The sequence below is a fragment of the Setaria italica genome, chromosome I (assembly GCF_000263155.2).
Source record: "Setaria italica strain Yugu1 chromosome I, Setaria_italica_v2.0, whole genome shotgun sequence".
NCBI classification, from domain to species: domain Eukaryota; kingdom Viridiplantae; phylum Streptophyta; class Magnoliopsida; order Poales; family Poaceae; genus Setaria; species Setaria italica.
In genome coordinates, this window is record NC_028450.1 from 6,987,765 (window position 1) to 6,999,432 (window position 11,668).

At 44.8% G+C, this 11,668-nt stretch overlaps 1 protein-coding gene across 2 annotated transcripts; it reads right to left on the reverse strand.

Moving 5' to 3' along the window:
• Positions 1-474: 474 nt before the first annotated feature.
• On the reverse strand, positions 475-6,465 carry LOC101766262 (auxin response factor 6). Of its 2 annotated transcripts, none has more exons than XM_004951815.3 (14): positions 5,612-6,465; positions 4,969-5,079; positions 4,672-4,770; positions 4,519-4,575; positions 4,258-4,413; positions 4,081-4,165; positions 3,823-3,913; positions 3,539-3,703; positions 3,340-3,462; positions 3,080-3,155; positions 2,782-2,929; positions 1,504-2,663; positions 1,212-1,402; positions 475-1,120 (listed from the first exon to the last, which is right to left on the reverse strand). In XM_004951815.3, exons 2-14 carry the CDS (start codon positions 5,038-5,040, stop codon positions 925-927), a joined length of 2,619 nt encoding a protein of 872 aa, XP_004951872.1. In that variant the 5' UTR covers positions 5,041-5,079; positions 5,612-6,465; the 3' UTR covers positions 475-924. The 2 variants fall into 2 exon arrangements, with proteins under 2 accessions (XP_004951872.1, XP_004951871.1); XM_004951814.4 differs by having other exon boundaries at positions 4,961-5,079.
• Between the last annotated feature and the right edge of the window lie 5,203 nt (positions 6,466-11,668).

Consider the following 11,668-nt stretch of genomic DNA (forward strand, 5'->3'; position numbering starts at 1 on the left):
CACTCAAAACTTGTCAAAATCCACAACCAAACTAGACCAGATCAGACCAGACCAATCCGCGACACGTCGGCACGCCAGAAGGCGCGGCAGCCCGGGGGATCAGGACAGGGACGATGAATTTGTGATGGTGGATTTGTGATGGCGAGAGTGAGAGAAGGCATCACATTCAGCTCCGGATGCACCACTGACCTCAAAAAAGGGTGGTCATCTTTTTTCTCACCATTTGTTCTTCAATGGGCAGGCACCCGGGTTTCTGTCAGATAGGGACCCAGAACCCACATGAGAGAGGGCCGGTCAGTGTCTCTGAAAGTCATTGTCTGCACGAAGTGGTGCCAAGTTATGCAAGCACAAAGGTTCAGGTGAATTCCCTCTTGGATCTATCTGTCTATGAGCTTTCAAGGATCATACCGAACTGCTTTTTACTGGAAATAGCTCTAGTAATTATCATGACAGCAAAGGTAATATTGCACTGGGTGAAGAAATTGCATCTCTCATTGCTAAGTTCGAAGTGCCTCTATAGGTTTTACATGTGTATAAGCAAAACAAAACAAAAAAAAAGGAGAGGATTAGCACACTAGTCACTGGTCTGAGTTCTATGAGATGTCCCTAACTTCCATTTGAGACATTTTTACAATTACAACACGGACCGTGCTGCATTTGTGCCAGCAAGTGCAGAACGAGTAGATGCACTAAATTAGTGGTATTAGTGTTCCAGGGAACTAAGTGCCAGCATGTATACAAAAACATAGTAGTTACTGCTAAGAGTCTATATCATATGACATAATCATCAGATGGCATAGTAGAACATCGGGCTACATTGATCTATGTGCTTGGTTCCAAGCCACAAAACTAGGAAGAGCTGTGGGAACATACAGTAAGAGGCATCCTAGCGCGGTAGCACCACGGGCTATGGGCTCCCTATCTTCAGAACTCAACCGAACCCACTGGCGTCATTCCAGTGCTCAGGTTTTTTGATTCCTGCCTGCTAACATAGCTGTCACAACCATTGCTGAGCCTTCTGGCAGGAGCCGAGCTCAAGAGCTCAATGCCCTGCTTGCCCATCTGCTGAACCTCCTCCAGTGAAAGTATCTTTATGCAGGACACACTGTTCACGAATTCCCTGCACAGCACAAGCGAAGTAAATGTAAGAAAAAAAGATAAACAACAAGACAGAAAGTAATGAGGAACTTATTAGGTTTGATATCACTTACTGCCACGGGTCATCACCAACTAAAAGGACATCGTCCTCTCCATCAACAAATACAAGCTGCCAGCCTGATCTCAAAGGGTCTTCCAACTGGCCCTCAAGGCCAAATAGACGCCCCACCTCACTACGAAGCTCATCATAGCTGCTGAATCTAGTGATATCGAGCAGCCTTCCAACGGTTCCAGATTTGTAAACCTATAGGGCACAAATTTGTCAATAAAGTGCTTCAGTGGAAAGAATTCAAAGGGAAATTACTTTGTTAATCAAATGGTCCATGATGTAGACACATCACTCACCTTCACAAAGGTTGCAAACTGTTGATTTGCTTGCTCGGAATTCTCTGCACTTGGAACATAGCTCGACTCATCTAAGCAGCCTGTACTAGGTAGTGGTTGACCCAAGGGGAAATCATTCTGAGAAGGGCTCAGGAAATTGGAGGTTGAATATGGAATCGTGCTTGAATCATTATCATTCTGATGGCCTGGAATGCCACCTTGCATCAAAAGTGACTGTGAGTCTATGTTAACACCAAATAACAGGTGATTTTGAGGATCAGAGCTCTCATCTTGATCCACTAAGCACCCTCGTCCAGGTAATGGTGCTAATGCAGAGTTTTGTGGCAAATTACATGGCGTCATATCCAATTGTTCTATCTGGGCCGAAACAACATGAGGTCGGGAAGGATTAACAGACTCCACTGCAACTCGCTTAGATGACCATGGGTCAGATATCGATAAAGGGGTGTTTCTTGCCACACATGGGAGGCTCGAAGGTGCATCTGATGGTAACTGTCCCAACATGCCTTGCATGGAAGAGCCACCCGATGGTGAGAGAGCGCTGATGTTTGTGTCTGCAAAGTTTTGTTGATGTGAGAATGCTGGAACTGCTGGTAATGTGGAAGATGGAGATTGAGTGACTGAAGAAAGCTGAGAGAAAGCTGATAGCGCATTTGGCAAACAATGCAGTTGTTGATTCTGTGGCGTTTGCACACATTCCTGCTGCTGCTGTGATTCTTGCCGCTGTTGCTGTGGATGCAGCTGAGGCTTCTGCTCACTAAATGAGTGGCAGCGTTGAAGCTGCTGCTGGAGGTACTCAGCTTGAGTATGACCTTGAACTGTGTTGTCATTGATATTTTGGTTGTACATTTGCTGAAACTGAGGCTGCACCTGCTGCATAATCTGATTAGATAGGAGAGCAGATCTACCAACGATATTCTGCGGCTGCTGGAACTGCATTAATGAAGGTGAGATTTGCTTTGTGGTGCCCTGTAATGCTGCTGCGGCTGCTATGGTCTGGTACATGTCAGATTGCAGACCAAGTAGGGAATTATCCATCCTCGGCTGCATCCAAGGACTCGGACTCGTACCAAGCCCGCCAAAATTCAATGACTGGAAACTTGGGTTTGTGCCGTCTCGAAGCCACATAAGAGAAGAGGTCAAGCCATCATCCCTTCCACCTATAAAAAACAATCAGAAATAAGATCATTAGTGACATTAGAGCAAAATTATTATCGACACAAGCCACTGCTCAATGTTATATATTGGAGTTGCTACTTGTGCAACTGTCACTTGTACCATATAAAGAAGGCAAGCCTGTAGGCCATGGACGCTTTAATCCAAGAGCAAAAGGAGATGGATACATCGGAAAAGTTGTCAATGGTTCAATCTCCCAAAGAGACACCCTTGGCTGCTTCTCTCCAGCAGTTGATTCATCCCATCCAACCTACATGGTTCAAGGGAAATATTGATTACATGCTTACAACTAGATGTATAATATAAAACACGCCATGCAAAAGGATGCAAGTAAAGAGAGGTATGAAGCACAAGTAGAAGGGCTCATAGAAAAACAGATGAGTGTTTACTCAAGACCTACCTTTACAGAACGCCAGTGCGAGTTCGGCCAGCGAACAGGATCGAGATCACTTATTCCTGTAATTGTCCCCATGTATCTGCAAGAACACTTGAGCAATTTAGATAGACATACATAGAAAATGCATAAGCAGACATAATCTGATCCAGAAGGAATCCAATGACATATCTACACTAGAGGAAAGTGAAATCAAGATAGGGGGGTAGAAACCAAAATAATGCCCATGTCAGAAATAATTCGAGATAAACACAGGTTTAACATACCGTCTGACACTAGATTCCTCTGTCTCAAATAACATCCGGAAACGCATACCCACAGATATACGGGTATGGTACACAGCTTTCACGTATTTAGCCAATGGTATGACAAACTCACAAGGGCTTGCTCTGCAGAATGCATGGGAAAGAGTTAAGCATTTACGAGGTGAAAAAAAATCAGAAATATGTGAGAAACTGTTCTTACCTTGGATTATAGAAAATAGTAAACCGGCTATTTGTTGATGCAGCATGAGCTGCTGCAGCCAGCAGACCAATGTGCATGCTATCACTAGAAAGTACTGATGATGGCATGACCGTTTGTGGCCTGTTTGCCCGACGAATGCCCAGAAGCAGCTGGTTATTGTCATTCCTGGTCAAGCAAATACATGCATCGACACAAATCAGCAGATAAACTCAGTTCAGGAATATACTAGGCTTAAGAAAGTGAACATTGAGTGCTTGTCCTGAAAAGCTGAAATAATGTCATACCAGATAAAAAGGACAGAATCTCCAGCGACCAGTCTCTTTGCACTAACAAAGACACTCCAACCTGTTGTCAGAAGATGCCGCTTTGGTTGACCTACAACAAGAATTTAATTCTAAATTACTCTCACAATTGAACATAGACTTCCATTGAAACAAGTAGACTGTAACATGGCTTGTATGATACAAGGGCCGTATGCAACTAGGAAAAAAATCACAACATTGTGAACCAACAACCAACAAATTAATTGGAAAATAACAAACCCCGAAATATATGACGAAATTTCCACTCATTGCCATGAAGATCTTTTGCAATCAACTCCTGTGCTGGTGGCTGCTGATTGAAATCCTACATAATTATCAAAGGAACATTTAGAAACACTAATGGTTTTGTTCACTTCAGCTGAAGAAGCAAAAATTAATGCGACCAAAAACACATACCAGTGGAGGAAACACCTTCTCTGCTGCTCGGCGGGGAACTGAGAATCCACCATGTGTACTTGTGTCACTCGCAGTTAATGTCTTGCAAAAGTAGTTTGTTGGTTGCTTGCTGGCACCGCCTAACTCAGCAGGTAGAAATGGGTCCTTGAGCTCTTGCTGCAAAGATATTAAATAAATAAATAAATAAATAAAATTGCCTCTTGGATCACATAAAGCACAAGTATGGAAATGGATGGGAATAGATAAGTAGTCAAGTATTACTGGGCTGAGTGGCTGCAGTGTCATCTGTGCATACACCTCATCTGTCTCTGCATCAGCCTGAAGAAGAAATGCAGCAGAGCTAATAAAACACAAAGGTGGCAACAATAATTGCTTGTTTTGGTACAGATGTTCTATATATAACTCCAAACTTACATGCATGGTCACATTATGGAGCTGGCATATAAGCTGCGGAGGAAGGCTAGGATAGTTGGGAATCTGAGATTCCATTTCCTTATTGGTTGATGCTGCTACCTGCAGTAAATATTTACAAGTTCAATGAAATTTTTAAAAAGAAAAAAAGGAAGAACTTTAATTCTTGCAGAACCATTTGGAATTCAGGACCACACAAGAATCCGTCCTTAACAGTTTTAGCACCCAGATAAGGTCTGCAATATTTATGTCTAATCTCGTATCAATCTGAAGCCCAAGGAAGAAGAGTAACCTGCTCACCGTGGCCTTGAGGAAAATACACCACCCGACTACCAACCGCAGGCAACGAAACAAGAGGCCCGGCACACGCATGCCACAACTCAGAATTTAGGCACTTGTTCTCTTCTGCTTCTGAAAAGCCAAAAGCATTTAAGCAGAAGACGTAACAGAATAACGTCTATAAATTATCCTATAAGTTCAGAAATAATTGTAGATCTAGGAAGCATCTAATAAGCATATCTAAATTCATAAAATTATTGTACGAAGGTATTGTGAGCGAAATGGCAAATGTTTAATATAAAACGGACACAAGATTTAACATAAAAAAGCTTCTATAAAAATATCCCTTTTTTGCTGAACAAAGTCTGCATCAAGGAAAAGAAAATCATAATAATTTTCTTACACTGAATTAAATGGGGGCTCAAGAAGAAGCAAAACAATTGCATCAAGAGAAGACTGAACAGATAGCTTGCCACATTGGACTGATTTGGATCAAATGATTACTGAGAAATTTAAAGCAAGGTGGCAGAAGTAATTTAACTTGTCCTGCAAATGTAAACTGTCCATGGAAGAGGACAGCATTAAAGAACTAAGCAGCAAGAACACAGCACAAAATTTTGTACAGTACAACCCATGAAATGAATGCCAAGGATGGATGATGTACCTTCCGGCGACGCCGGCTGGTCCTGAAGACCGCCGGCGGCCGACGGCGAGAGCTTCATTCTTCCCCCACCACTCGCCGACCGATCCGAAACGCGTTCCAGGAGCGCGCGAAATGGAGAGGGGAAGGGAGAGAACCGAAGCAAGGGCCCTTCTCTCTACGCCAAATCACGCGCCTTCGCGGTTCGGATTGAGAAGCCTGGCAGCGCCACCTCCTCCTCCGCCGAACCGGCCAAACCTCCTCGCTCCGTCCGCGCCGCCGGCCGGCGCAAAGGCGCAATCTTTTCGATCCGAGAGCTCAAATTTACATCACGACGCGAGCCTCTTTGTCCAAGAACACCAGTTTCAACTCCGGGGAAGCTTCAGAGCTTGCGGGGGAAGGGACGGCAATGCTCAAAGCCGCCGCCTTTGCGTCTCCGGCAGCACCAGGAGGCACGCCGGCACAGCGAAACCTCCTCCCGCGCGACCGAACTCAGATCTCGCCGCCACGAGCTCGGGAATGACAGCTCAGAGCTCCGGGGGACCCGCCGCCGCTTAACCGCAGATCCGACCGCCGCCGCCGGAGGGGACAACGAAGAGAGGAGCACCCTGCCGCTGCTGCTGCCTCTTGCTTACGGCCGCAGCTTCCTCCTCATGCGCTTGCAACCGTCCTCCCAGGGTGCCGCTCGCTTCGCTTCTTGGCTCTTTCTCGCTTCGCTTCTGGCCCTGCTGCTTCTTCTCCTTCTTCCTCGTGCTGCTGCTCGTATGCGCTCGACTCCTCGGGGTTTTAAGTTTTAACCCCACGAGTGGTGCTCCTCCTTTTCGCTACTCTCTCTCTCTCTCTCTCTCTCTCTCTCTCTCTCTCTCCTTCCTTCCTGTGCTTTAAACAAACTTTCTCTGAGCTGCTGCTACATGCTTCTGGTAAGTTTTTGCACCTCCTTTTTTACGGCCCGTGGGCATGTACAATTGTACATACATGGCATGGTTTGACATGGGTTACTCCCTCCTATACTCCTACGGTGGGCTCCCCCCCTCTGCTCGTGCCCGACGAGGGAGACGACGACCATCCCCGACCAATGGCGTGGAATCGAAACGTGTTGGGTTGGGATGGAATGGAAAGGCGCCGGCGTTTGAGAGGATGGTCATCCCAGTGGGGGCTGCGTCTCGTCTCACGGATCCTCCCAAGATCCTGCCTTTTTGACCCCCTGCTTCTGCTTGTTTATTCAATTCATCACCCCGAATTACAACTTGATGGGATACTACAAATTGACAGTCTAGTGTGGACGGAAGAAAGAGCAATCCGGCATGTGTTGTATGTGATGGTAATTAGTGTTGTTTAATGCTGCAATTAAGCTCGTGGAAACCCGTTTGACTTTGACCTACTGAGCTGATCCAGCTCCTTCCTCTAGCTGAAGCTCTGCTCTCTGTCTCAGAAGGGGAAAAAAAGAACAGGACACTCCACATCCATCCCCGTCGCATTCTCCGTACAGTACTGTACGTGCAGATGCCAGCTCCGTACGAATACGTATGGATGCTCTCCTAAAAGGCGTACGTATACGGAGATGGCACCGTACAGGTACAGCGCCGAGCGTGCATGCCCGGCTGTTCCTCTGCCCTGGACAGAAATTTTAAAAACCGGCCATTTCAAAGAACCCTACTAGTAGTTCAGATGATTTGTTTACGCAGATGATGAATCGCTTCCTTTTGGAACTATTCAAACTGCGTACTGTTCATGAGGAAGGACCACGAATCTATCCATCCCGTGTCACTATACCTGCACGTTCGCACAAAAGCAGAGCAAGGGCAAGGGCAGAGCTGAGCTGACCGTCCCATGATAAGGCCGGCGAATCCAAGCTCATCACCTCGTTCGTTGCCGACAGTATTCAGGGTTGGGCCGTATTCAAAGTTCCAATCCAGGAATTTCATTCGACGAATCCATTCGCAAATCAAATACTATCCAAAATTCGCAGAAATTTCGGCATCAAAGTGCACGGGAATTCATGGAAATCTCGAAGCGGCTAGCTGGTCTCTGAATAATTCAGTTCAGTGCAGAAAATAATGGAGCAGAAGCATGAGCAAGAGCCAAAGGTCAGTGGGAAAGCCGGGGAAACTGCTGCCCTTTGAACGCCATTGCAGCCAGTTTTGCAGCTCGTCTCGCGTGCTCACATGCCGATGGCAACGCCAAGAAGCATCTCGCCGTCCGGGTCGTGTTGGCGCAGGAGCTTGTTGTTAGCTTTGGATAATTCGATTCGGCTCGGACAGCGACCTGACCGACGCCAGCCTACCCTGCGAGCAACAGGGAGAACAACACCCACAGCCATGGAAAGGCATTTTAGGTCCATTCCTCAATGAGCCAGCAATGCCATCATGCGTTGCATTCGCATGTACGACATGATCATCAGCAAGTGGATGCTCGTCCGTACATCCTCTGTTTTTTTTAAAAAAAAAATTAAAATACTGCATGTGCACACGGATTTGTTTCTCTCAAAATGCATGCCATCATGTAATAATAACTTGTAAGCGTTTTTCTCTCTCTTCTTGCTTTCTTGCCATTTCTAAATAAACACTGTCACTCTTCTAAGTAAACGAAACGTATATTTCCAAGTACATCACTCGTGTGTGATTGATGTAGCTAATGGCTAATGTTTGAGGCCCACTACCTACAACACTAAAATTAATGCAACCTTCGCTTATTAGTTTTTTTTATAAATGGATGAATATAGAAAAATCCTGACCATTTCTGATCGTTTTCACATGTTTCCTTATTAGGCCCTGGCAAGCACGAGTACGGCACCAGTCAACCCACAGGATGCAATGCCAGCCGCCGGACACGGTCACATGGCAGCTGCTTCGCGGTTTACACGCACCACTTGATCGAGATGCATTATCGATGAGCTGGGATCAAAAGGCTGCTAGCTGCTGCACAAGCAGTCAAGCACACAACGCAATTGCAAACCTGCGCTGCAAAAGAAGAAGAAGAAAAAATGTCATCCTCGTCGTCGTACCACGGTCGCAAGGACATTTTTGTCTCCACTATTTCCAATGCAGAGTCTTCATGGATTAGTTGGTGACCAGAATGTTCAGAAAAAACTGACTGGTAGAGGAGTGTAATTAGGGCGCAGATTAAGGAGAGGGGACTTGGTCTGGTCCTGGTGCTCCTTAATGCCTGCCTGGCCATCTTATTTAATCCTGAGATAGTGACAGAGCTACACACACATGACACATACAGGAGTGTGGTAACACTAATTAGGTTGCATTTTTGTTTTAATTGGTTTTTGGTACCACGCACTGGCACTGCATGCGGCTGCAGAGAACACAGTTGGTCACTGCACTGGACACCAAGGTGCGTGCAGGAGCAGGGGCAGGCAGGACCAAGCCAAGCCGTGGCTAGCACTTTGGGCAGGCAGAGGGTTAGGAATTGAAGCACGTGTTGATGATTGTGACAATGAGGGTACATATACATGGATGGATAAAAATAGAACTATATGAATATGCATGAACAACTAGGATTATGATGGTTCTAGCTGTACAGTACTTCATTCACTTTAGCAATGCACTTTGAGAGTAAGCTAATAAATATACAAGGGAAATAAAGGCATTGTACACAGCTAATAAAAAGCTTAATTGCTAGAAAATCCTGTATGATTTTTTATTTTTTATCTTCAAATTAGTTGGCTCAGGGATGAAAAAGATTTTTGCAACCCAACTACCACACGATCGATCACTTGCCAAACCAGAGAACTGTTGAGGAATCAACATATGCAGTGTATGCATGTGTACCAACCAGAAGAAATTGTGACACGGACAAGCTGCAAGCGTGCAGGCACATTTTCTACTTAGGGAAGGGGAGGTGAATTCAAGCGGCCGGCTTTATTTGCATCTTGGGACCTCATCACAGTAAAAATTTCCTCATGAATTGTGCCTATCTGCTCACATATATCCATGCATGCAGTCTAGTAGTACAGTGTGGAGCTAGCCAGGACCATGCATATAAATTGCTCATGTGTTGTGGTACCTAATGAGAAAATGGTCCCTCCCTCCCAAGTCTTATCTCTCTCACGACCACTTTGGAGAAATAAAGGGCTAGATTCTTTTGTGTGAAACTTGCATGTATCCCATAGCCAAGAGTCAGAAGCTGAGTGTGTGGTGTGGTGGTTATCTTCTCTTTTGTTTCCTTGCATTGCATTGGCAATGGTGATGAGACAGTGCCCATTCGTTTCCAGAGGACGGTGTAGAGTGGGGGAAGCTCTACGACGCAACGTGCTCGCTCGATCGTGTAGGCATGAGCCACACCTCAAAAGGGTAGGTGCCATGCGTCGGTGTCGCAAAGTGATTTCATCTTATCTCTTGGTGTGGTAAACCTTCATAATTACTGCAGTTTTCTGAAGTTACATTTGCAATATTGTGTATGTGCTCTAGCCACGTACCCTACCCTTATAGCATGAGCCAGAGTAGCCATTTCCATGCAAATAATGTACGTATACATGTGTGTCTTCCATGCAAAATAAACCGTACGCATAGTGATATCGATCTTCTTGGCATGCATCTTGATGCAAACAGTAGCTTATAGTCTTTGTCCGTTCGGACATTCGATTTTTTTTTTCACGCAGCACATATTCAATGTAATTTGTTACACTGATCGAAGTTGTCAATAGATCTACCTTTTCTTTTCTGATGCATCCTTGGTTTCTTAAGTCGTGGACTTGTACCGCAATTGGTAAAGTTTTCTTGATCACTCTCAAGTAGCTGTACATCAGCAGCCATGGGTTAGATCGTCGTACAGACGTACACCAATGTAACGACAAAACTATCGATGTAATTAATCAGGTTCTTTTACTCTGTGTGTAACACTGTAACTAGTAATAAGTCTGTTTGACCAAGCTATCTCTTCCTCAGTAGCTCTAGGTTAAGAGATACACTTTACAAGCTTTGCTTCAGAAGAAGATTGCTCCACAGAAGATGTCGAAGAGCTTTGCTTCAGAAGAAGATTGCTCCGGAGAAGATGACGAAAGCCGCCTCAAATCAGACTACTATTCGGTTGCGTAATCCAGTTTGTGCTCTAGATCTTGGACCGGCTTTGGAGCCTAGGGTTTCTGGTTGCTGGATCCTTTGCATGAGATCGATCGATGCCACCTAACTGTACCAGGCATTGGAAATTTCGGCAAGGACGGTCGACGACGGCGGCGATGCAAATCCATGCAGTGGCTACCTCTCTCGATCGTCCGATCCAATCGTAGTACCAACCTCTGCGTTAACTCACATTACTGCGCATGTACTGTGTGTGGTCTCCTCTGCGTTCCCTTTGTTGTGTCAATGAACAGTGTGGGGTAGTGCCCGTACTGGGGCTGTACAATTGTCACCGGCTGAATCCAGGGAAATGAATTGCAGCAGCTAAAATAGCCCAGAAGGGCCACTGTTCACATATACCACCAAACAGTCCACGTACTGGTCATATTGTCCTCATTTTTTATTTATTTATTTTTGCAATGAATCCTCATTTAATTATCATATATATATGCAAGTCTCTCTCTCTCAAAAAAAATATGGTAGTAAAAAAGTTGGCGCCAAACTGTAGAACGACTTATATTTGGAACACGTACAGTGGATATGTTTATAGTGATTTATATTTTAGATTGGAGGGAGTAATTAACAATAATATTTTTTCTACGACCTTTGAAGATAATAATAATAAAATGATTGAGTATTTCGGTAATGCTACAAAACAGACGTCCGGAATCTTAAAAAAATCGAACGCTCCGACATGTTGCAATAGTTAATCATCACATGTTGCAATAGTGTTCATGTTATAGTGGGAATTTTCTATCCCAGAGTTGAACGACGTAGCTATTTTTATACATTATTTTTCATGTTGCAAACAGTGACTGCTGATGTTGCACTAGATAATTTTTAATATTTTGATGGAGCGTTCGATGAAACCATCGGACATCCTAGCGCTAGCAAGGCTGTTAATATTTATATTATTATGCCCTTGTCTTGTGTATAGCATTTTGCACTGTGCCGTGCATCATGCCATCATCATATATCAGAAACAGTAGCCAGTCCTGCAGGAAAAATTAAAGCG